The following is a 26,871-nucleotide window of genomic DNA, read 5'->3' on the forward strand; positions in this document are numbered from 1 at the left end:
ATAGTCAGAAGTGTGTTTGCCTTCCACTGCAAAAAAGATACATGAAGAAGTGGACTAAATGAGAGTCATTGGAGCTTACTGTACTTTCAGTGACGTGACTTCAAAATTCGAACAAAGAGGCGTAAAGATTTGGCTTTTTCTTTTATCGACTCCTTCAACTTAATTTTCTTGTAAAAGGTCTAATGAGTATAATGAAAAAGGTCCATCAGCTTCTCTTGGTCTCACCTCACAGTTAGAAGGCCAAATCCCAGAAGGTTCAAATCCCAGCTAGAGGAACTCTGTGTGGAGTTTGCATGTTCTCCATGTGCATGAGTTTGCACTCCGGCTTCCTCCCACAGTCCAAAAACATGCTTCAAAGGTGAATCGATAAGACTAAATTGTCACTAAGGTTTGCAAGTGAATGTGTGGTGTGGCCCTGCGACAGACTGGCGACCTGTCCAGAGTGTACTCTGCCTTTTTGGGTCAACTGAGGCTGGGAAAGCCCAAATCCTGACCCCCAGGTTTGCAAGAAATCCAATTGTTTTATCCCTTGTGCTATCCTAGGCACTTTAGCATTGGGAGTTGGGTCATCTAGACCCACTAGACAGTGCTCTGAACCTTTTTTCTTTAATGATTTGTGATCTTCACTGGTGTCCATGGATTACATGAAATCTTTCCACCTTTGTCATGGTAGGGAGAACACGTCAATGTAAGGGTGGGGTCATCTAAGGTAGCACAAGGGTTAAAAAAGAAAATATGAAAATCGCTTTTTTTCATTTGTGTGAATGAAAAAAAAACAAAAAACAAGGCTGAATCTGAATTCTTTTGAGTTTACATGTAAATGTAAATGTAAATACTGACTTTTAGTTTTAGCATGACTCTTTAAAGATCTAAAACTGATGTTGTTACTCATTTTCCGAGCGCTGGCAGCCACTTGCTGTGGATGACCGGCGACTATTTATGACGTCATCGAGTGGGCGTGACGGCAGAATGAGAAGACACTCTTTTTCCAAAACTTTGTTTTGTTTGGAGGGCTAAATGTAGGGGTAGGGATAAGCTGTAGGGAATGGGGGAAGAATTCGGATTTGGCCTATGTCACAGTGGAAATACATCAAAACTATGATTTTGCACACAAGCCACAACTCCCTTATGTCACCAAGAAGTTTAAGCAACCAATATAAAACCACACTTGTTAGTCACATTGTACTTACACTACACAATAAACTGTTGATTTAATGAGCAATTTTCTGCAGTGTTTAGCTTGATAAAAAATTTTAACTGGTGAAAATTGTTAATTAGCATATACTTATAAAGTGCTATTCTGCGTTCTTTGAAGGTCTGGCACTTTATTGTCCCATTCCCCCATGCACACGGAAATTCACACACTGATGGCAGCTCCGGGAAACTCTGGCGCCAACCTCTAACCACCTAAAGTAATTTGGGGTTCAGTATCTTTCCTAAAGACACCTCGACACATGGACTGGCAAAGCGGGATCCGAACCTGTGATTTTCCAATCAGAGGTCAACCGCTCTGCCCTGGACCAAGGCTGGCCCACTTGGCAAAAAATGTCTTACGTTTTTCTGTCTGTTACAGAATATATTACATCCACATGAAGGTTTGTTATCCTTGGAAGCCAGAACACCAATTTTTGAGCATCTTGATACATTCAAATCTACAGGAAGCACAGCAGACACACTTAAAAATGTCACCAGGTGAGAGCAAAAACAACTAAGCTGTTGGATCAGCCTTGTGCTTTGCTTGGCTTATCACACTCCAGTATTTTATCACAGTAGATGTTCAGAAAGTCTTTTAGAAAAAAAAAATGTGAAGACGTGTATTTTAGAAAAAACATGACTTAAATCTCACATAATCAAATATAGTTCCCTTTAAAGGATAAAGCTCGTGGAAGATTGTAGATCGTTTTCCCTTAACCTCCTTTAAACTCATAAACTTACGTATAACATCTCTCTGCAGGGAGTTAGAATGAGCCACAACATCAGTAGAACTATGACCTACTCCACTTGTTACAGGGATCCATCTGCAGTCCCTGCTGTCCTGTCAAAACATCTCTCTTTATTCTCTATCTCCTCTTTTCTAAAGAATTCTCTTTGAATCGTGTTCACTTTCACCTCACATAATAAATCAATTCATCATTCAATCAGGTCGTTAAAGTCATTCATTACTTGTTCACAAAGATACCAGAGAATAAAGGAGTGATGGCAGAGGCTGGGACAAGGCTAGGACTGACGGGGAACACCAGAGAAGCCCAGAGAATTAGATAATAATGTCAATACAGTTAGTATGAATGTGTTTAAAGATGGTTTTACAGATGATAGATATTTGTTTTCATGTAATACTCCTCTAATTAATACTCTAGGTTATTTTATTAGGATCAATGAAGCCACTGTAAAAGTCCTCACCTGAATGTCCAAAAGAAACATAACCATAACTTACTTCCAACAAACAAAAAAAGTTAGTTAAATCCTTCCTAAAAAGATTGAATTCAACAATTTTTAAAACACGTGTTCAAAATTTAGTAGTTATGTGTCTACAGTCATTTTTTAATATGACAGTTGGCTAAATAAAGGTTGTATAGCTGCAGGGAAATGTAAAACTGGGTTTTGTTACTGTGCAGGGGCGCAGCTAGAACTTGGGGGCAGAAGACTCTGGAAGGGTGGCAAATGAGAACAGAAGAGTGGACGGACATTGCAAATGAAAGGATCCAAACTACGTATTTCAAACAGTTGTGTTTTTCTTTAGCAGTTCTTCAAGATGAGGGTCTGTAACTGATGTAAAGTTGTAGCAGAAAAAGGAAAACTTGTAGAAATTCTTGAAAGATGAATATGGACCTCTAGTATGGAATTCAAGCACAATAAATGATGAGATATTTCCACATACTAAACCCTCACAACAACAGGAACAACATAATTTAAATGTCCGAATATTACACAGTTCTTTTAAATACAAACTTCAGCATTCATTTGCAAGATGGAGTTCAAGTATAATGCTTAAAGAAGCTTGAATCGATGATTTCTATATATAAATATGTTATACCTTTGGCACACTAAAGAACAATCTTTTAAATAAAATATTTGTTGTTTTTGCTGCTCCATTCAGAACCCGAAAGCAAGACCACCGCCTTTCGCTCCTTGTGGGTGCCGTCCGTTTCATGACATCATCATCATCAACAACATTGAAACTTTTGCAAAGATGGATGTGCATATTGCGCATAGAAAATGAAAGCATTTTTTTCCAAAACCGCAAGCTCCGCTGAGAAAGTGGATGTGGCGGGGGCGCTGCTGTCATCGTAGAGTATTCCTGGAAAGGGCAGTTCCTCACTTTCATATGTGAGAATGTGAGGACCCGCTCGTTTTTGTGGATTGGGAGGGGCTGTTGCTCAGAGCGAAGGTTTTTAGAGGAAAACTCACAAATGCGTGAAACAGATAAAAAAACACTTTGAAGTTGTTTTTTGTAAGGGATGAACATTATAAAACACTTAAGAGTTTTAAAAAGTTGTATGTAGGCCGTTTAATCTTTGACTCAAAAGCTAAAGGGGGGGAACCTTTTTGGTGAGTGGCAGCTGCTCCCCCTTGCCCCCTGGTAGCTCCGCCCCTGTAACTGCCTTTCAATAATGAAGCCATTTCACTCACCGACAGTAGTTCTAACCATTATGACCTTTACATCCATTAAACTCTCATTTCAAGAAGGTGAATTGGAATGTTCCAAATCATTGCCATTTATTTTGCCGACCAAAAAATCTGTTTTAATCTTTTTTCACCTCTTTTGCTTAATTCCATTTTCACCATCAAGAGAAGCAGTAAAACTGACCAAAATAATTTTGTCAACCATAAAAACATTGTTTTTCCATATTCAAATGTTCACACAACAACCAGCTTCGAAGGTTTTCCAGTTTTTTCCCCACTTCTGTGGCCGCGTGACGTGTGTGACTGACGCAAAGCCTTCTCTAAACCGGGTCAGTCGGCTGTGGGTCAAAGAGCCCCCTGCGTTTTGTACAGACGAGTGTTATCATCTCACTCAACGGTATGTTGACTCACCAGCAGGCCCACGTCCAACTGACCTCTTCACACATAAGAGGGAAAATCTGATTAGCAGTGGATGCATAGAAGGGTGTGTAAGAAGTATGTGCATGGTGCAGAAAATGATCTTCCCGTGGCAGGAAAAATTGCATTAGGAATAAAACAATTACAAATGCACTTCAACATCTGCATTTTGACTAGATGTAATTATCATTCCAAGAATAGATACAGATGAACAAAAATGGAGATTTTCACAAATATGAAATGACTGCAGAATGTTTTGTTAAAGATCAGAGTCGTGGGGGCGTTTTGTTTTATTAAACCGATCCAGTCCCAGCAGGAAACGGCTGCGGGGTTTACACAGGGATGCCCCTCATCAATTTACAGTCGACACCGATAATCGTTTGGAAAATCACCTGGGGGGGAGAATGGCGCCTAGCCCTTCAGTACAACTGTTCACATAGCAATTATGTGTGTTTCTGTGTAAATGAGGTCAGTGCACATGAAACCCAAGGTAATCACCTCATGCCTTACAGCTGCTATCAAGGACACTTAAACCTCTCCGCGTGGTGTAATTGCTCTGGAAAATAAGCAGTGGTTTTAATGCTAATCAGCATGATGTAAAGCTCGGTGTTGGTTATCACACACTGATGTGTTTATATGGCTTGATTTGAGCGCAATTTGCTGATCTCCGTGTACCTGAGCTCTGCTTGACAACCTGCATTTTAGCAGCCAAGGGCATTTCCTTTATATCAGCTGCAACCGACCCATACATTCAGGTTTTCCTTTTTTTTTTTTGTCTCCAGGATTCCCCTTTTACCTCCCTCCTCTCCTCCTCCAGCTCTCCTTCAGCTGCTCCCCTTTGGCACACATGCACAGGCAAGATTTGTTTGAATTAACATGCATGCATTTTCAGTTTTACCATTCTCTGCTGCAGCATTTTTGTGTCAAATAAAAGTAGAAAGTGGTCCCTCCTTGATTTTCTCTCTTTTTCCTAACTGGGCCATGAGCTCCATAGTGCTGCGATTAATTATCAGGCTTTTTTTTTTTTTTTAAATATAGAGAAAAGCAAGACGCAAATGAAACAGCTAAAGAATAAAGATGGTAAGGTAGGGAGGGCAGGAGTAAATTGCCGTGACGAAGGAATGGAACATCCCTGTATCAGGCTTTGGAGGTAGGTGAAAAAAAAAGATGTAGAGGAGCTAAATGAGGAACCGACATATAGAGTGGGGTTTTGGAAAGAAAGGAAAGAAACAAGGTGCATAGCGTTCCTTCCAGCTTCAACAGTGACCTCCTAATTTGAATTCAAGGCTTCATAAATCATTTAATGGGACAAAGGCAGCGGTTCACATGAGTGAGGTGGAGTTATGGCAGCTTATTAATGGTGCTGACAAGAGCATGTCAAACACAAGCAGGAGCAAATGGGGCTCATGCTGCTTCCCTGACACACATTCAATAATCATATGTGCTTCATTAGCATTATGAAAGGAACATATCAATGACAGCTCACACGGTGAAGAGAGTCCCCAGAGCAGAAATCTTGTCTCCTCCCACTTTTCACGTCTCTCCCTCAAGGACACACATGTTTTGCAAGAGGGTTCAGACCTCTGTCAAAAAGAAGTGATCTGTGTTTACTGAGCACAGCGACGGACAAGAAAGGACTCAGATTGTGACTTTGCATTGATTTACTCCCAAGAGCATCCCCCATACAGCCGCGACACGCTGTGCTTTCCTCACACAGAGCAAGAAAACCCTCAGTTTACGTGCTTAAGGGTAACCGCAGAAGAAATCCATTATTGATTTTTAAAGAGACGTTATCTGAGATTAAGTTTCACTGATGCAGTTTTCACACATCTGCAGCCCATTCTGGATGGAAGCACAGACACACAGAAGTTTAGCTTAACACAAATCAAAAGAATTATTTAAATAAAAGTCTGCTCGTAAACCAAGTCAAGTGGTCAGTTTTACTCTTGCCTGCAGCCCCTTTTAAAAATGTGGTGCAGAGGAAGAGTGGACAGCCTCTGATTGGAAGATCGCATGTTCAGTTCCAATGAAACTATTTTATTTTTACCAAAAGTTGACAGCATAGCTGCAGCAGTACTTCAAAGGCTTGGTCGCACTCAAAGGATTTGGTTCATCCATAGTGGTTTATATATATATATATATATATATTTTTTTTTTTTTTTTCAGCTTCGTCCCACCAAAAACATGCTTCATAGGTTAATTGGTTACTGTAAATTGTCCCTAGGTGTGAGTTTGCATGGGTGTGTGACGTGTGGCCCTGCGACAGACTGAGGACCTGTCCAGGATGTCGCCTGCCTTCACCCACGAGTTGCCGGGATAGGCTCCAGCAGCCCAGTGACCCGGAAAAGGCACAAAATGGGTTTAGAACAGTGTTTTTCAACCTTTTTTGAGCCACGGCACACTTTAACCATGACAAAAATCCCACGGCACACCAGCATCCGAAAATGAAAAAAAAAAAGGAGATCTACAGTCCCTCTGCAATCTCACAGGCATTTTTGTGATCATTTTGCCAGAAAAAGCTGGAAGTTACAGCTGTTTTTTTTTTTAAAGTTGTAATAAAAGTTAAGTTAGAAGATTTAAAAACTGTTTGATGTGTTCGTTGTGGTTTCAAGACGTTAAGAGGAGAGACTCATTGTGCGCTGAGACGCTCTCATTTTATGGGAGATGTACTGTGAAAACTGCCGCAAAAGGGCAGTCAGACTGGCGTCTCTGAGCTTCATTGTTTTGTTCACTTTTTCCACGGTCTGATACCAGATTCTGTGGAAAGCTTCGCCGCAAAAGACGAGGTTAAGCTGGTATTTTTGTTGGAACTGAGAGACTTTATGGGCAGAATCGGAACAAGGAAGTGAAGACTTTAACCACTTCTGATTGGTCAGACTTATGAGGTGTGATTAAGCCACCAAGAATGATTGGCGGAGACGGTTAAAGGGGCGGGACTTTTCAGCAAACAGCTTTAGCTGCAGCTAAATTGCAGTACCGTCATTCTTATCAAATGTCTTTAATAGAATATAATAAACACACAGAAAAAAGTGTTTTATGATCTTTCATATTTATAACTACTCAGTGTTTTATCAGGGCCTGTTTTGGATGAACACAGAGCTGATATCCTGGAGATGGTAAATGTTTTTAGATCAGTGAATGAGGGCAATTTCCTACGGCACACCTGACCATCTCCCACGGCGCACTCGTGTGCCGCGGCACACTGGTTGAAAACCACGGGTTTAGAAGATGAATGAATGAATGAATGAATGAATGAATGAATGAATGAATGAATGAATGAATGAATGAATGAATGAATGAATGAATGAATAAATGAATGAATGAAAGATGAGCACACCATCTGCTGCACACGGGTCACAATTTTATCCTGATGCATTTTAACTCATTTTACTGATATTAGTAAACCCCTTTCTCCATCTAGTGATGTGCTTTCCTTTCTTAAGGACTTCTCTCTAACATTCTTATTTTCACCTTCTCATCCTCTCACTGCTGCCTAAGTGTCCTCGTCCCCACTGTCTCTCTCTTGTTAGAGGCAAATTCAATCTACTTTTGTATACTTTAATCAAAGCAGCCACAGATTGAATTTAGCAGTGTGTGTAGGAGTTTAAAGTGGAATCTTCCAGAGGTCGGGATATGAGGGGGTGTTCTCTGCACAGACTTCTCTTCACATGCAGGACTTTGGATGAAAGACTCTGAACAGTTCAATACATATCTTTTAAATGGAAAATTAATCTATTAGTCCAGTTCCAGTTCCCCAATCTGCAACTGTCCACAGACTTATTTCACTAAAGACGGATAAAGCTTTAAAATGAATCGATGGGGTTTATCTGATCCGCTTTGGGGTTGATCTTAGTTTTAATCTGATGTTTACATCATGATCAACTCGATGATTCATACACAAACATCCCGGTTGATCAGCATCACATATTTTACACCCGTGTGGTAGAAACAATTTTCTTAAATTATCCTTCATTTTATAATCTTTCCATTTTAATGTGATCTTGTCGTTTTAACTCTTTCCAACTTAATGACTTGACTCTATAAATAAGATTTCTAAAAAATATAAATAAACCTGTTTTTAAATTAATACATTTTTGTGAGGAAAATAATATGTTCCTCTCCTGCTGATTTTGTCCTCTGAGAGAGAAATAATCCCTTTGTAATTTAAATGGCAGCTTTATTTGAACAGTGAGAGACTTTTCACAAAAGAAAACATTTTTTTCTATAAATTCATGAACTGATTTGCATTTTGATGACAGAAAAGAGAAGCAAGATTTCTGGCACCCCGCTGTCTTCTATATGGGCAGCGAGCTGGGAGTAGGAGCATCCGTTACTTTTATAGGACACTCGTCTATGGAGGGATTGTCAAGTGTAGTTTGAAATCTGATTGATCCGACTCTTCACCAAAGTTGTCCAAAATGTCAGGGACAAGACTGAAGACGTAGTCTGGAAATTGGTTATCACCAATCAGCTGTGGTGGGAACATTCTCCCAGTTTGTGAGATTATTTCCAAATGGGAAAAGAAAAATCACATAAATACCTGTCAGTCTCCCTCAGTCTGGGGCTCCATGCAAAACCTCACCTCATGGACTGTCGAACTCTAACCACATGGAAACATTTGGTTGATGATTTTAAGGCAGCTAAAACCATAGCTGCATAACAAACAGATGCAAACACTAAACGGCATAGAAATTCTCCATCTAATGCAAGGTCCTCCCGCTCAAATGAGCCCATTAGAAGTTTGATAAGAACATCAAAGTGATTCAGAGGAGAACTGAGTGAAAAAGTTTCACCCTGATGAAACAAAAATCAAGCTCTTTGGCATTAACCCAACAAAAAGGTTGCCTTTGACCCATAAAAGAACTGGATTGACTGAATCTGCCCCCCCTCGCGTTCCAAGCAGCACCTGCTGGCTCAAAGAAGACAAAATCCCATAGACTTCTGTATAGAAATAAAAAGCTTTTATTCAGGCATTCTATTGGTCAGAATAACCTTTCTTGTTCTGATACATTTTTTATAACGTTCTTGCTAATTGTGATTTATTTTCGTTATATTTTATCTGTGGTGCAAGTTATTCAAGTTCTAAACTGACTGATCCGATGTCTCAATAAAACCATGCTGTCTTGTGTGAATGTTCAATGCGTTTGATTGACAGATCCGGTTCTAAATGGTAGGGGTGTGGCCTTCCAGCAAGCCCACTCCTGATTGGTAAGAGTGGTTGCCATAGAAATCTGTACTTAATTCGACTCAGACCAGACAGTGGCACAAACATGACAACGTCTGTATTGCAATAAAATGTCAACTGAATTGACTTAATTTTCTTTATGTGACATCACACTCACTTTGTCCAGTTCTCATTTACAGTCAATGATTTGACCCCAAGAAACACCATCCACATGGTCAAACATGGAAGTCAAAACAAATTGGGATTTTTTTTTACAAATGAAGCGGAACAACTGCACTCCATCAAAGGGAAAACTTAAGGAGCCAAGTCTCATTAAATATTTGGTGAGAACTTAAAAAAAATCATTAAAAATTGAGTATTGTGGGGTTTTCGTCATGCCTAAAAATGCTTACAGAAAGTGTCTCACAGAGTCTTACTAACTTGTAAAATCAGAGTTCCTAAGCCTCATTTCCACTGAGCGGTATGGCCTGGTCTGGTATGGAATGGTACGTCAGTTAATTCTGGACCGCACTGAGTTTCCACTCAGTTAAGCCTCGCTTCCTATGTCTTGGAGCTGCTGCTGTGCTGCATCCCCTATCATTCTGATCACCTGGCAGGTGTGGCCAATGATCTTGATCAGCACCTGCCAGGTATTTAAGTCAGAGGAGCCCTCGACCAGGGAGGCATGCAGAGAGAACAGAGCTGCGCAGGAGGCTGAGGAGCAGTTGGGGTTTGAGCTTGAGTTGGAGCGCTGCTGGTTGGTTTGTTTTTCCTTTTCACCTCTTGGTCCTCAGCAGTCTTATACTGCTGGGTTTTGTTGTTTTAGTTTGGGTTTGGACTTTAGTAGCCTATATTTGCGGGCTTTGTTTATTTGTTTTGAACAGTTAAACCTTGTTAGGCAGCCTTGGGAGCTGCTGACTACGGTGGTCAATGTGGCTAGGTCAGTTGTCTCCCTGACTTTTTTTATGTTTGACCAAGGTTCCAATCCTTCCATTTTGTCTTTTTGTTTGAATCAGCACAGTGATTTCTTTCTGCTTTACAGGACATGGTTTTTTTTTTTTTTGTTTTCCCTAAACTATTCCGCAATTTCCTGGTGTCCAGTTTTCATATGTCATGGCCCCTCTGTGATCCATTACCCTAAACTGAGGCAGGTTTGCGATAAGTCGTTCAAAACTGTGATGGATGAAAACAAGTATTGTTTTAATTTGACAAAAGGGGGAAATTAGATGTCGCTGCACGCCTGTGGTGCAGCTAGACCATTGATAATTCTTTATACTGAGCCAGACTCAAAGATGCATGTCAGAAGACTTTTAAGCAGCATCAAACAAAATAAACATTCTAAAAAGTAAGCAGTTCTACCCTTTTTGAGAAACACATGATGTATTCATGATACAATGTGACATGATCTGTTCATTTCTGAGTATTCCTCTGAAAACCTGCTCTCTGAGCACCAACCCAACTCGCGCAAATGAGCAGGTTCTCACAAGCTGACGTAGAGAACAGCCCCTTCCAGGAACTGTCTGCCGTTAGCCCTGCCCCCAGGCTAAGGCACACACCCACTTCCTCCATAGAGCTGGTGGTGATCAGCAAAATGCTTTCTACATGTACAATCTGCATATCCATCTTTACAAAAGTATTATTTTCTTGGACGACACGCTGCTGAGGCCGACTCCAGGCTGACATGAAATTGGCAGCGCCCGTTTCAGAGATCGAGTCGCCATACTTCCGGGTTTGAAAATGAACTTAGAAAAATAACATTTAATAAAAAACGTGTTCTTTTGTGTGCCAAAGGTATTTTATTGACATACCAAGATAAATGTATACATTTTTGGTGTTTTTTGTTAAAAACAAACTCAAGCCTACTCAGTAAAGCCTATTTATTTTATGTGTTTTGACATAAGTGTCAGCAACCTGCTGTGAAACAAAGCTTGGAAACCACATTATGCCTAATTTTTGTATTATTCTTTCCAGGTGCATGCTGTAGGCAATATGGGGTTGTGCATGGGTAAAAACAAGTACACAAAGAAGCACAATGGTCTCTAATTGAAGACAAAACAGAAAAATAATTCCATTGGTCATATAAGTTAAAAAAATAATCTTTTATCATTGGTCTTTCAGGGCTGTGGATCGTACTTGGGTGGCATTTTTTTCATCTGCTTCTGATTCACAAAACAAAAAATAAACAAGTACTCAAATGAACTTTTGATCTTTATATATGTCTTCCATCAGAAAAATGCCACTAGAACATGTTAAAAACACCAAAAATATAATTAATAGAGTGGATCTTTAAAGCCATAGTATAATTCTCTGAAGTATTTTTTTACTTTACTATGTTTACATTAAATATATGCCAAATCAATGATTTCAGGCACCACAAATATTCATACTTTTTTTTTGTTCTGGAACAGATGACATAAATCACAGTATTCAGATGCTGGTTACAGTCCCAAAACAAGGCTTCGCCTTTTCTACTTGCTGGCACTCAAAGTACTTTCAAATTGCTTTAAAGCTCATTCACACACCCACGAGGGAGCAGCCATGCAGCTTAACCTAATCCATTGGAGGCAACTGAGGGTTCAGTGCCTTGCCCAAGGACACTCAGACATGTGACTGCGCTAGCCAAAATTCAAACCACCAATTCTTCAGCTGGGAGACGATTGCTCTTTGAGCCCCAGCCACCAAACAGTCAGCTAAACTTTCAAAGGCGAGGCGATCTTGTAACGTGTTTACAGGGTTGGTAGCTGCTTTCATTGACTGTAAATGAGAACTGAACTGAGTGACACCTCCCTCCTGGCACTCCACATAGAAGGCACCCTATGCCCAATCTATAGAGAAAGAAAAAGCTATGTTATTCTATTTGCCAAAATCACCATTCTTGCTCTGATACTGACCAGATGCATCAATAAAAGCACAGTGGGGCAAAAAAGTATTTAGTCATCCATTAATTCTGCAAGTTATCCCACTTAAAAAGATGAGAGAGGCCTGTAATTTTAATTATAGATATACCTCAACTATGAGAAACAAAGTAAAACAAAAATTCCAGAAAATCACAAATTGATTTATAAAGAATTTATTTGTAAATTATGGTGAAAAATAAGTATTTATAACAAAAGTCGAACTCAATGCCCTTTGTTAGCAATGACAGCAGTCAAACATTTTCTGTAAGTCTTCACAAGGTTTTCACAAACTGTTGCTGGTATTTTGGCCCATTCCTCCATGCAGATCTCCTCTAGAGCAGTGATGTTTTGAGGGTGTCGCTGGGCAACACAGACTTTCAACTCCCTCCAAAGTTGTTCGATGGGGTTGAGATCTGGAGACTGGTTAGGCCACTAGGACTTTAAAATTACCTCTTACAAAGCCTCTCCTTCGTTACACGGGCAGTGTGTTTGGGATTGTTGTCATAGAGAAAGACCCAGCCATGTTTCATCTTTCATGCCATTGCTGATGGAAGAAGGTTTTTCACTTAAAATTTGCCTTTACTGAAAAACAGCCCCAAATCAGGATGTTTCCACCCCCATGCTTTGCAGTAGGTATGGTGTTCTTTGGATGGAACTCAGCATTCTTTCTCCTCCAAACACGACAATTAGAGTTCTTACCAAAAAGTTCTATTTTGGGTTCATCCAACCACAGGACATTCTTCCAATCCTCCTCTGGATCATCCAAATGTTCTCTAGAAAACTTTAGACGGGCCTGCATATGTACTGGCTTTAGCAAGGGGACACGTCTGGAACTGCAGGATTTGGGTCCCTGGTGGTGTAGTGTGTTGCTGATGGTAGCCTTTGCTACCCGTCTCTCTGCACGTCATTCACCAGGTCCCCATTCTTGTGAACATTTTGACCCTATTGGGTGAGCTCTTGCAGGGAGCCCCAGATGGAGAGAGATTATCAGTGGTCTTGTATGTCTTCCATTTCCTAAAAATTGCTCCCACAGTTGATTTCTTCACACCAAGCTGCTTACTTATTGCAGATTCAGTCTTCCAGCCTGGTGCAGGTCAACAATTTAGTTTCTGGTGTCCTTAGACAGCTCTTTGGTCTTGGCCATAGTGGAGTTTGGAGTGTGACTGTTTGAGGTTGTGGACAGGGAACTTTTATATAGATAATGAGATCTTGCAGGTGTCATTAATACAGGTCACGAGTAAAGAACAGAGGATCCTCTTACAGAAGATATAATGTACAAATAGATTCTTTAAAAATCAGACAATGTGACAATGTGTATTTTTCTCACTTTGTCTCATAGTTGAGATTTTCATATGATAAAAATTATAGGCCTCTCTAATCTTTTTAAGAGGGAGAACTTGCAAAATTGGTGGCTGATGTGGTCTCACATCAAATATTCAAAACATTTGATTGACTGATTCTTCCAAGCCTGCTTTCAAGTGGTAGGGGTGTGACTTTCCAACAATCCCACTCCTGATTGGTTAGAGTGGTTGCCATAAAAATGTTGATTTAGAATGACCTGGACCAATACGTTACTGATGTCATCTGGTTCCAACTTTGCAACATCTATATCGCAAAGAAATTGTGACTGAATTGACTTTATTTAGCTGGAGCCGTAAGTCATTTTTATGTCACACTCACTACCTCACATTCGATCAGTCCAGGTCTCTTATACAGTCAATGGGTGCTACACAATAATGGACAAACTACGCCCGTCACACAACTGTATATTTTAACAAACACGTTTCACTAGTCTTCCATTTAAAATTAAATAAAATGGCCAAAACATTAAATGGTGAAACCCCGCCCACCTCTCTTTTAGTTCCAACAACACTCCTCCTTCCTTTGACATAGTTCTGGTCACTTCTTACACCTCTCTCCGTGAAACATGTACCCACCCTTTGATCCATTTTTTTCCCCTGACATCAATAATGAGCTATATATTTTACCTTGTGTTTACCTTCACAGATAACTGCCTCTGTCTCCTTCTCCCTGTCTCCCTATGTTTCTCTGACCCCTGTCACAGTCAGTAAAGTTCTGATGAGAAGCTACATAACACTGCATTGTCTGATCGGGTGTTGTTGAGTAAGCAGGTTTGCTGCCCTGATCTCTTGGGGTCAGCTTAATGCTATCCTGGCTGGGTCTCTCCTTGTAACCTGGTCTTCTGGAGGCCAGCTGGGGCCTCCGCTCTGCTCCGAGCGTTATCTGGCCTTCTGGCTTACTCCTACAACATACTACTGCTCCCCTATGCCAAAAAGGACACTCAGTTCTGTCACTTCATATGACACGTCACTTGATCTGGCCACGAATTGTTTGTCAGATTTCCTCTTCGTGAAGGGACATGGTTGAAAATATGGAGTGTTCTCAAGTTAAAAGTAATTTTTTTTATCTTTCATGTGCTTTTAATGCATGCTCCTTCTGTGAAACAAGAAAACACATAAAAGGTGATACACAGGGACAGGCAGTTCAATATCTTTCCCCTTTCAAGTCAGATTCCACCTTGAACAAACTAAAGGGTGGTTATTGATTAATTGATGTCCACTAATGAGCTGAATTGATCAGTGGAGCAGATCACTAGCTGTGAAAGGGTCACCCCTTTAAATGGCATGTCTCATCGTAAAGGACTATAGATAAAGGGATGAAGGGAAGGTGGGTGGAAGGAAGTCAAATCAAAAGCAAACTTGGGTTTGTCATTTATCCCCAATTTAAGCTATGTGCCAAGAACACGCAACAGAGTTGAATTACTATTTTGTTGCATAAGAAAACTGTTCAGTGTTCCAAACGTGGCTTAATATGATGAGTAGAACATTCAAAAAACCACTCAGAGCCAAGATTTCTGTCAGGGGTCAAGAGTGTCGCACAAATATAAACACACATAATCTCATATGAAAGGTATTAACTATCTGGTGTTCATGTTACACAGGATGTGTGCCTGTGTTGCATAATATGCTAAAGTAATCTCCTTTCCACATGATCTAATCTCTAAGCTGTTTTGAAATGGTTTACTGTTTAAAGTATAAATAACATCATTCATGTTCTGTCTTTTATGCAATCCTGTAGAAATACGTTTTTTCTGGAAACTAATGACTGTCAAAGCTAAAAGTCGCTAAAGTTTTGATGAAAATGGACAATTTGACCACAATTTTGACAATTTGGACATTCTTTAGGGGGTGTTGTTTAGTGCTTTTAATATGTTTTAACTAGCACAAAGAAGAAAGCCCACATCACTCCTGTCTTGAGTCTCTACACTGGCTGCCTGTCAGCTTGAGGGTTGATTTTAAGATTAATCTTCTAGTCTTAATGGTTTGGGACCCTCCTACCTCTCCTACCTTTTCAGTCCTAACAAAACTTTCAGAACTCTAAGATCTTTAGGTTCTTTCCTTTTATTTCGTCCCACTGTGGGAATCATGCAGAACTCATGGTGAGGCTTCCTTTCAGTATCGTGGTCCTCATTTGTGGAATAGTTTACCTGAGGACGTCAGAGTTTCTGTCCTTGTGGAGATTTTCAAAAGCAAATCAAAGACAAATCTTTTCAATTTAGCTTTTACATAACTCATTTATTCAACGTATCTATTTATGTGCTGGGCTTTTTAAGTATTTTATGGCTTTTATGGTTTTATTGTTTTTGTGTTTTTTACCTTATCTGTCTTTTAATCTATGCAGTGCTTCCTCAACTTTCTGGCCACAGTGATCCCTTCATTTTCTACTTTTATGTCTGTTTTACTGTTGTTGCTGTTATCTGATGCATCTTATTTTATATAGAGTTTTAACTAATGTTAAAACAACAACTAACTAATGTAACTAATGCATTTTTTAGACCACTGTGATACTCAGAAATGTAACTTTAAGCTTGATTTTCTTTACATGTGACCATAATTCTTTATTGTCATTGTCACAGGTGTATGTATGCCGGACTGGACACCATTCTACTATCAATTTATCTAACTTATCTAACTGTACTCTGTTGACAGAAATATTAGTGTAATTTCCCTTTAGTTACTTCAGATTTAGTGTATCATTCTTCTATTGGGGGTTTGTGTCCCTTCTCAACCATAGAAGCTTCTGCTCATCTTAAAAAGCTTTGGACAAGATGTTTGAGTAGGAATTTGTGCTCCTAATGAGGATTTAGTGGTGTGAAAACGAGTTAGATTAGATCCCCTCCTGGAATAATTTAGTCAAACATGTCTTTTGCTGGGTGCACTTCGAGAATGTTAAAGGACTTTGTCCAAATAAAGATTGACTTTCTATTAAGTTGCAGGTCTAAACAGTAAAAAAAAAAAAAAACTCCCATATCATCATTCCTCCCCCATCAAATTGCACATTTTTCACAAAGCAGCACTGTAGAGGCAGTGCATTCGAAAGGCTCACACGCCCCACAGCATGTTTCCAGCGCTCCACACTCCAGTGAGGGTGTCCTATAAGCATTTTCATCCTTCTGTTAGCTTTGAACTCATTTATCTAAAGCTTGCAGCTATTTATCCATTGAAACCCACACCATAAAGCTCCTACCTACAGTTTATGTGAGTCATTGTGTTTAGAGGTAGGTTTCACCGGCTGATTCCTTCAGGGGGGCAAAAGGAGATTTGTAAGTTCACTCATCGTCCACTGTAATTACAGGCCACCCCTAAAGCAGTTCCCACTCTTTGAAAATATCAGGTTCAAATTAAAAGTAACACAATTATCTTTTGTCAGAACATTTTACAAAACCTTTTAACCAAATGTAACAATTTAAGCAAATAAAAAAAATACTTAAATAAAGGGCATGCATGGGGCTTGCTTTTTTTTTTTTGGGGGGGGGGGGGGGGGGGGTACAGTTTAAACTTCTAAGCCTTAGAAGTATGAGTGCAGCTAAAAACAAGCCTATTAGGTTAAAATAATTTACACCAAGTTTAAATATAATATAAATAATTGTGCAATCTTTAAAATAATTCAATTTCGTCATCACCTTTACTTTAAACATTCTTGTAAAAGCGACTACTTTTCAGATCTTGGTTACTGAATCAGAAAACAGAGAAAGAAGCCAAAGCTTGAAATCAATGTTTTTACATTTTTAAATCACATTTTTATTTTCCTAACTTTTTTTTCTTTTACAAAAGACACAAAAGAGTCCTTCATTAAAAGAATTTAAGTTCCAAGCTTAGGCTTTTGGGTTCAATTAATTTTTTTAAATGTAAATACCGGTAGGAAAGATTTTGTTATATTAAAATGGTAAACGACATGCAGTATTTAACCCTTTATTACCTTCTTAGAAGCCCAAAGGGCTTTACAGTCACAGACCCATTCACCCATCAACACACTGATGGCGGCACTGCTGAACACTGGCGGCAACCTGTGACCACCAGGAGCAATGTGGGGTACAGAGTCTTGCTCAAGGACACTTTGTCGACCTCCACTGGTTTAAAGTTGTCAAGTAGGACCATCTTTGTCACAGTTGATGATCAGTCCTTCTCTTCCATCTCTCTGACCTTTGGTGTTCCGCAGGGATCTCTTCTAGGTCCTGTACTATTTTCAATTGACTTCATTTTGTTGGAGCCGGAAGTACAGTAAGTCCTTTTCATTGGGTGATGTCATACTAACTCATATATATTTAATGTCTGGTCACTTAAAAACTTTCATTTGTTTGTGACTCATGCTTCTACACATTTGCATAACAAAGACTTTACTTTTTCTTTTTACTCAATATTCACATCCATTATTTAATCCCTTCGATTCCTGTTTTACCTGCAGGATAGTTCTCATACATTAATTAACTGTACCAAGGTGAGCCTTCATATGTCAATAAAAAGGAATTATCTGGGGAAATTCAGATGTTCCTTAACAATATTGACATATTGCTTCTTTAATTCACACAAAGTAAAAAAATGGACAAAGGTAAAGTAGAAAAACGTCCCTCCACATCTGTTTTTTTAAGTCTGTTAATAGTGCACAGTTTAAAGATAAATATAAGGACGTTTTAATATTATCCACCCAGTAAAAATAGGTTAAGCTAAAAAGCTATCAATATTTTTTTTAATTAAAAGATACTTTACTATTTCAATGCTTTAATCTCTTTCTTTGCATTAAAACAAACAAATAAAATTTCATTTATAAGTTGGTCGTAATGTTAAACGAATGCAACATTTCAAAATAGAATCAACTGTAAACTTGTATTTAAAAGGACTTTCTTAGTAATGTTCTTATTCCCTCTTTATTGATGTTATCATTACTGTACTGTGTATTTTTTATGGATTTTGTTGCATCAATTATTAGTATTTTGATTAATTTGATTTTTTTGATGAGCTTGTCTTTTTTTATTTTACACAAAATCCTTATTTTGCAGAACTTCTTTTTCATGTAATACATGCCGGATTTTACTTTTCTCTCCAGTTTTTAGGAATCAGGGTTATGGCACTCCCATTACCCTGAGCTCTAATTTGTTGCTAAATCAGGAAAAGCAATTTGCTAAAGCAGCATGGTAACAAGTCAATCTGGCCCTAAATATGATATGAACAAAGATCATGCACACTGACAACAATCTATGGTGCTTCAGCACTAGCATGTCCAACTATTCATTTAATTAGATTTTAATAAAATGGAAAAAGGAAAGTTTCAACATGAAAGCATCTACAAAATGTAGTTTGTAAAGCTCCTTATTTTCTATCAACACAAAGCTTTTTTTTTTTTTTACAAATCCAGATCAAATGCAGAATGTTCTCAGTGGTCATTTTTAAACCTCTAAAGACTAATGGATGTATACCAAATGGGACATCCTAGAATAACCTAGGCTGACTTTTCCATAAAGCCATAATATTAATGATCTTGACAGATTTCGAGCTTTGGACCGTTTGTTTCATGTCTGCTGTGCACACGCCTCAGTGATGAAAAGCCAGACAAACATTTGGTATCATTATGTAAAGAACTTTAAAGCTACTTTCAGGGATTGGAGAGGTCAGGCTTGAACAGATGCAGCATATTCCTGCAAAAACACAATTTTCTAAAGAAGTAAAATTACTATAATTTTTACTTATTTAATGCAAACTGAATGAAAACATGGGTAGGTCAGGAGACTGCGCAAATCATGCAAACGTGTTTTTTTTCTTTCAAATTCAATTATGCAAAAGCTATTATCTATAAAATGCAATATGTCATTGTGGAAATCTCCTACACACAAACATATCATGGATGCTACATAAGAGGCAATATCCTTCACACAGCCAGACACGTTCTTATCTTGGGGCTTCTCTGGGAAATATGTTTATTCAGCAACATTTCTTTAATATGCATAATTTACCTTAAGCATGGTACTCTCCCTAATAGAGCATGCACACGGCAGCACATTAATTCAGTGAATTAAATAATTAAATGAGGGTACAAGTCACCGCAAAGGAGACACATGGACTTCAAAACTGGATGATGAAATTGCATTTTGATTGTGTTTAATTAGTGCAGTCTTACATTTTAGGGAAGAGCGGAAAACTGAACAAGTCAGCACAGGAAACTGCAACGACGGGTTTTAGCAAATTTCACAGTTCACTGTCCATGCAAATATCCATATGTATATGTTGAGGAGTGCAAAAGCCCCTGGGTGTGTATAAAAATTCCATCTGACTGGCTTTATTTTGATTGTGCAAAGCACTGGTAAGTCAGTGCACAACCGGATCCGTGCACAGACCAACTGAACGGCAGTTGTGAGTCTACAAGGCCCCTACCCTTTTAACCAAAATATAAATTTTTTTGTTTTGTTGAACTTTTTGTGAGAGTTTTTGTCACGAATATCTGAACAGATGATTGATTATTTACCGAAACCCAATTCCATTAATAATAATGACCAGTTTGGATTTGAGGGACTTCTGCTTTTTTATCGAATTTTCTGCATCTGATTACAGTCAACGAATGGTTTATTTTTAAACTTACGTCGTATTTGCAAAATTCTACGTTATTGGCTTTTACTAATAAAAAATAGGAGACAGTAAAACTATCTATTGATGGAGTGACAATCAAAAAAGTGTCTGAGTTTAGATACCTTGGGGTAATTTTGGATGAACATTTTTCTCGGATGCCTTATATGTCATATGTTAAAAGTAAAGTGGCCAAAACTGTATTTGTTCGGAATAATGTTGGGTAATATTTATCCTGTAATGTGCTGAGAAAATGTGTATGTTTTTTAGATATAAAAGGTGTTTATATATTAAAGGTGGTTATGCAAGAATGTTTTGTGATGCAGGCCTTTAATTGAAAAAAGACTTTTCCTTCTCCCAATTAAAGTCACAGGTACAAGGTTGCTAAAACAGACCAGAAGACAAAGGCAAAAGAGCAAGCTGTGACTCACCTGGCCTTTTTTCGTTTCGACCTTTTCGACCCCCACATAGTCGAACTTTGGAGATCAGGACCAGGATCTGTTTCTGGCACAGAGACTTGTTGCTCTTAGGACAGGGCTTGCGCTTGTTGGCTACCGGTCGGTTCGCCTGATCGTCCTTGACCGCCCGTTTCTGTCTGATGAGAGAGCTGGCGAGAGCTGCCATCTTCCCCCCCTCTCACTTTTGCGGAGGGGGGTGTCTTCCTGCCCTTTTTTCTGTTGCTTGTTTGGCTTCTCCTCTCAGCAAAAAAAAAATAAAATAAAAAAATTCAAAATTCCTCCCAAAAAAGAGAAAAAATGCTACTATGGCCCAAAGCTTTGGCAGAAGCTCCCACGGGGGAGATCAGGATACTAAGTGGGTTAACAGGAAAGAGTTTAGCTTGATGGCTTCCTTTGAGAGGGAGGATCTGGGAGAGATGCAAGTTCACAAGTAGTCCACTTTAAAAACCTCAACTCTTGCTAAAAATAAAAATCTAGCCGTAAGAGAGTGCAGGGAAACGCGCCACAGTCACATTTTCAGGTGTAAACTAAAACCAAGGTTAGAACGGTTGACTTTTCAAAGATGGAAACAAATATCTCTAACCCTCATCTCCACTTAAATTTCACATCCAAATTTGCTTTACCAGCCTAAATATTGTAGTGCAAAATAGCTGTCCTACTTTAACATTAAAAAGCAGCGAAAACAAGCTCAAAAAATGTTACATATAAAAACACTTTTAGTGAAGAAAAGAGAAACCATGGCGAATGCTAGGAAGCTCTTAAAAGCACAAGAAAAATCAAATTGTTTGTCACCATTTTGGCGGTCCACGGAGGTCCAACTTTGCCTCCCATTTAAAAGCTGCAGCATGGAATAATGAGGCAGGAGTGTGGGGGGGTAATCCAGCGGAGTTAGATCCAGAGGTGGAACAGGCAGGACGCTGACTGTCTTTGACAGAAGAGAGCCGGGAACAGAGTGGAGACATGGACTCGGACGGACAGAGATTCCTCCTCTGCCTCGGGATGCTCCTTTCCCACAGTCCTCACCAAACCCACCTCCCTTTTCCTCCTCCCCCCTCCTCCTCCGCCTCCTCCTCCCAGCCAAAGTCAGCGAGCGCTTCAGAGTCTGTGTGTGTGTGAATTCCAGCAGCTACCATCAGTAGAGGTGACATTCATGAGAAAGAGAGAGGCAAAGAGAGACAGGGGGAGAGAGACAGCAATAGAGGGAGGGGGGTGGGTAAGCTTGGCTGGGGTAGAGATGAAAATATGGGAGGGAGAAAGAGTCAAAGACGGGAACAGCCACTACGCTACGACTAAAATTTTGTTATTTTATGGAAACGTCCACTTAAAAAAAAAGCTCAATCATTTTAACCACTTGACGGAACCAGAAGGGGGGGGGGGGGTCAAGTGCAGAATGTGACTTTTCAGTCAGCATCACTGATGGCTCCCTGTGAACATGTGTTGGTGAGGGATTTTCCCAAATGAAGTCAGTCAACCAAAACACATGTACTGTAGATTGTGTTTATTCACTCACAAGGACTGGAGTAAATGATTCCTACAAGACCCACTCCATGTGTTTTTAACATGTTCTTGTGGCATTTTTCTCATTATGGAGGACATATATGAGCCACAAGCTCCCTGCTTCGCTCCATTCGGATGCATTCACTTGTAGACCACTCGTTCATTTTCCTCATCTGAGATGGCATCCGGCTCAAAACTGTACGGCTGGACAGCTCCAATATTGGTCGCCAGTTTTGTTGCACCCGTAATGTTAGGTCGTGGGCGTGAGGGGCTCTAAGCAAGTGGGAGAGCGTGTGAACAGAGAGCTCCCAGCAACGGGGATGTAAAGGTGGGGCAGGGTTGCTCTGCTCCAACATCCCGCCCACAACCCGGAGGCGAATTTGCAATTAACTCTTGCTGCTCTGCAGAAACTGTGTCCTACCGTGACATGTATAGGACATTTATGTCAAAAGGTTATTGGAGTGGGACTTTGTTACAAAGCTATACAGAAAATCAATGGAGAACACAACTAATCCTGACAGCCTGTTTACGAATACAGTTGGCTTCAACACGCTTTTTGGTATTCAACATGTAAAATAATTGCAACTTAGCTCAATTTAAATGGCAATAAAAAATGATGATGGCTTTAAACATTTAAGTGGCAATAAAACATTAAGTCTCCACAAAAACAGTTCTAGTTTGGAAAGCAAAGTTGCAAAAAAAAAAAAAAAAAAAAGACTTTAAGAAGTGTTTATGGGATGCAAACTCTTAGAGATTGGGTGCACACTGTTGTTGGGTCCAACATACTTTGCTATCTGGAGTAGTCCACTTCACTTGGCAGGTGTGAAAGCTCTCACGCAGCGCTAAAGTGAACTGAGGTTGTAAGTGAACTCTGCATTTCTGTGACAGTGTGAATGCAAATGGACTATCAGGAAGAGAAAAGAGTGACATCCATCTCTAAAATGAGTTAGTGATTTAGGCCTTGGTCCCACGTGTTGTACAGTGGGTTGACCCGTACGGGTGCTGCAGGTTTTGTGGTTGTCAAAGCCCATGGACAGATGTGTCTTGCAGATTCCTACAAAGAATCTGTACGACGTGCCTGCATCTCATCAACTTAACCCTTACTTACCATTGTATTTGTTCAAATGTTTTCCATAACCTGTTGCCCGCGGCATGCCTGTAGAATAACCATTTTGTTATACAGGCTCACTGGGCGGTCTAAAATTCTGTGCAGGCCACAAGTGTGACCTGTAAGGGTTTGCCATTTTTTGCCTGTAGAGAGCCCGTATCCACCAGTTGTGACTGAGACCTTAGTGCAGGGGTGGCGAACACACGGCTCTCGAGCCGCATGCGGCTCTTTGCGTCTCATAATTTTTTCTATATACTGTGCCCAATAATTTCCGCAGGTTACACCCAATACCGGAAAAATAAAACTAAAGATTTGATGTGCGTGCAGATCGTTACACTCATGGTCAAAATGGCAAAATTCAGAGTATAAAGATAAACACAGGACGCTTCTGGAAGAATGGGATTCCTGATCTGACACAAATTGTCTCCTTTATTAACAAGTTGAAGCTTTTTAAAGTGCACATTCAAAACGGCAATCTGTCCCACTTTCTTTCTTTGTGGAGCTCACAGCAGAAAGCTCCAATCCAAATGAATAAAGCGCAGAACGTGACGCTGCTTGCGCAACTGGACGGAAACTTTACTTTGCGGTTTGAGGACCTGCAGCAGAAACGACTGCAGATCACTTTTCTGATCAACCTTTTTAATAAAGAGACTGACTGCCTGAGATCCCCGGTTGACACTGATGAGGCAGTGAGTGAACCGGAGATGATTGAGCTGAAATCTCTGTGAAAGAAGGCCCTGTTAGGTTTTGGAGAACAGAACGTGTAAAAGGGCCACTCTCAAGCTGCTGTCGATGTTCTCCTCAATATATGTCTGCGAGTCACAAAACACATGAAATCAAGGCATCGGTCCGTTCTGACCGACACTCAAGTAAACGGGCTGATCATAGGGGCTACGACTGAATATAAAGCTGATCTGCAGAGGATAACTAGAAACAAGAGATGCCAGAAATCCCACTGAGATCATCATCCCATCACTCCAGCAAGGTAAGAAATTCTGAGATGTAGTTTGGAAAACACACCTGACTGAGCATGCGTGTGTAAATATTTTAATGTTCCATCAATTATCAGTTTTTCGTGTAAAAAGTCAATCATTAGTTTAAAAAAAGTTAAAAAAGTAAAAATTTTTACTGAAAGTAAAAATTAAATGTATGCTACAGACATCTGAAATGTAATGTATTTAATGTGTTTATTGTGAATATAAATTTCTGAGACACAGGAAGGATGTTCTGTCCAGATGTTTGTGTATTTGTTCTTGTAAGGGTCAATGAAAGAGGAATGTTGAGATACAAAGAATTACCAGTTAAATACTGTTGGATGAATGGTGAAATATTGAGTTTTTATAATCGTTAATCGGACTTCAGTTTCAGACTGACCAGCCATCAACCTCACCGCACGTCACTGAGTAGTTTTGTGTGTCAGAGAGAAGCAGAGAAAAGAGTGAGATAGAGAGAGTGTGCATGTGTGTGTGTGTGTGTGTGAGATGAGAGAGAGGTGCCTGTGTGTGTGGAGGGGGTATCTGACCTCCAGGGTAACTCTGGCTAAGGTGCATTTGATGGGTGTATTGAGGGTGGACACTTTCCTTGAAATAAACACAAGTACAATACTTGCTGTTGTGTTGTAGGGAGAGGAGTTTTTTATGGAAAATAGTAGTTTCATTGCGTGTTTGTGTGTGGACGTCTTGGCAGGTTAGTGTGTGGTGTGGCTCTTTGACTCTCACAGTGAAAAAATTGGGCTCTTGGTGTCAAACTTGTTCGCCACCCCTGCCTTAGTTCATTACAAGTAGATTAAACCAGCAAATTACCCAAATCTCAAATCAGTTGTAGACAGTCAGATTTCTTCTTTCCCTTCTTTTCCTTTTGGGTCGGTGCTTGTTGTTGTTGCATAGCATTATTCTGTCAGTTTAGGACGTGTCACACAGCCACTACGTACATGTTGTGCAGATTGCATTGATGAAAATTTGGTGATATGTGAATATTCATGGAAAAAGTGAGAAAAGTTGTGGTCTTTATGTAAAATTTTCAGATGTATCAGGAATGTACCACGTTAAAACAAACGGAAGAAGTACGAATAAACCACTCAAAGAACATGTAAATCATTGTAGAACATGAACCGTGTGTTATTATAGCACTGTTTATATGCAATTCATCAGTGTTTCATGCATCAGTTACGTAATTTTAACATGTTTTGTGCCCCGTACACACGATACAAAAGTTATACATCGGTGGTACATGCGGGAAAAAGTTTGTTAGTGGAAAGCTACAAATTTGCTTACACATCTTGCAAAAAGCATGCACAATAGTGTACGATTTACATAAGAATTGCATATAAAATATGTAAAATACACATAAATTGCGTAATTCTCAACCGACAAAAAGTTTTGAACAGCTCAGAACCTGTTGGCCGAAACTGACGACGGACATCTGCACACATTGACAAATGACGATTCACCTGTATCACGAAAGACCGATAATTTATACATGGAAAATGCACAAAATGTACGTAGTGGCTGTGTGACGTCACCTTCTGGTTCCGTTTTGTCAAAAGCATAACAAATCAAATCAAATCAAATCAAACTTTATTTATAAAATAGCGCTTCTCGTGCATTCTGTGCAGCTCGAAGCGCTTTAACACTAAAAACAGAAAACACACAACATTACAGTAAAAACCCAACCCACCCTTCACCCTTCCCACTCCCCTCCGTTAAAACACATGACCCATGGCCCCCACGTACAAAGAATAATGACTATGTAACTTTAAATAAATAAGCAAACAAACAAGTATGGCTTGGCTCTGCCGTTAGGAAACAGTATTTGGGAATCCTTTCATACCAGGAGCCAGCTTGGCCATTGGAACATCGCCACAGTGCCCACCCAGACTGGGACAACACTGGGGTCCACTTCACAGCCATGAAGCTGCAAAGCTAGACCCCAGCTGCCCCAGCAAGGACGACAACTGGTCATAAAAAGCCAGCTTTGCCTATACAAGCACTGACCATGAAGACCAGCTGTCCTTCTGACTTTCCCTTTCTCATTATTTATGATCAACATTTCCGAATTTTCTTTCTTTGAACTTTTTTTGAATTTGTTTTGAAGGCTGCTATTTTGTTTCTGCTCTTTTTTCCAAAGTGCTTACGTCACAAACTATTTCTTTTTTACTTCGTCCTTTTGATCTTTTGGAGAACTTGTTTGCTATCGGTTCGTTGAACCAAAACAGACGTTCGTCGCAATAAAACGGAAGCGGTCTTTTTCAGGCAGACCCGAGGTCACTGCTTGGTCCACACCATCTTTCACCGGACTATTCAGCAATGAACTTTGATGTGGACAAAACAGCTCTGGGTTAAAGCACCCCAATACTCAATAAATTACCCTATTGAGCAACAAACAATCCACTCTTCTTTGGCAGCTCTTCTGCATGCCAGTCGTTAAGGTAACCACTGGAAAACACAAGGTCAACCGGAAATGCCAGGCAAGGTCCTTCTTTTTCATCAGTGCTTGACTGAGAGATGACAGCAGCTATGAGTTTCCCATGAAAGTACCGAGCCACGGACTGCAGAGGCAGTCACGCATGAGATAATGCAGTTTGTATTGGCTTGAAAACAGAGGAAAGTATTTTTCTCCCCAAAGCATTCAGCCATTGTCGTCAGACACTCACTTGTCTTCTTACTTTGAGTAAGGAATCAATCTGCTAATGGACACCACATTACGCTCACTGCCAAAAGTTGCTCTCCTTTGGGTTTTTTTCTAATCTAAGTACATGCAAAGTTACATAGAAGGAAAACTAAGCAGGGAC

General features: G+C 39.8%; 1 protein-coding gene across 2 annotated transcripts in view; it reads right to left on the reverse strand.

The window, feature by feature from the left end:
- Positions 1–23,160, reverse strand: part of fgf11b (fibroblast growth factor 11b) — a 42,817-nt gene extending 19,657 nt beyond the window's left edge. Inside the window, exon 1 of one of the 2 annotated variants that reach the window (XM_078930642.1) lies at positions 20,450–23,160. In XM_078930642.1, coding sequence (XP_078786768.1) covers positions 20,450–20,642 — 193 coding nt within the window. In that variant the 5' untranslated portion in view covers positions 20,643–23,160. The remainder of the gene's footprint in view (positions 1–20,449) is intronic. The other variant, XM_023962578.2, reaches the window with a different exon arrangement.
- Between the last annotated feature and the right edge of the window lie 3,711 nt (positions 23,161–26,871).

This window comes from Oryzias latipes, chromosome 14, assembly GCF_053564925.1.
Source record: "Oryzias latipes strain Hd-rR chromosome 14, Olatipes_Hd-rR_3.1".
Classification (NCBI taxonomy): Eukaryota; Metazoa; Chordata; class Actinopteri; order Beloniformes; family Adrianichthyidae; genus Oryzias; species Oryzias latipes.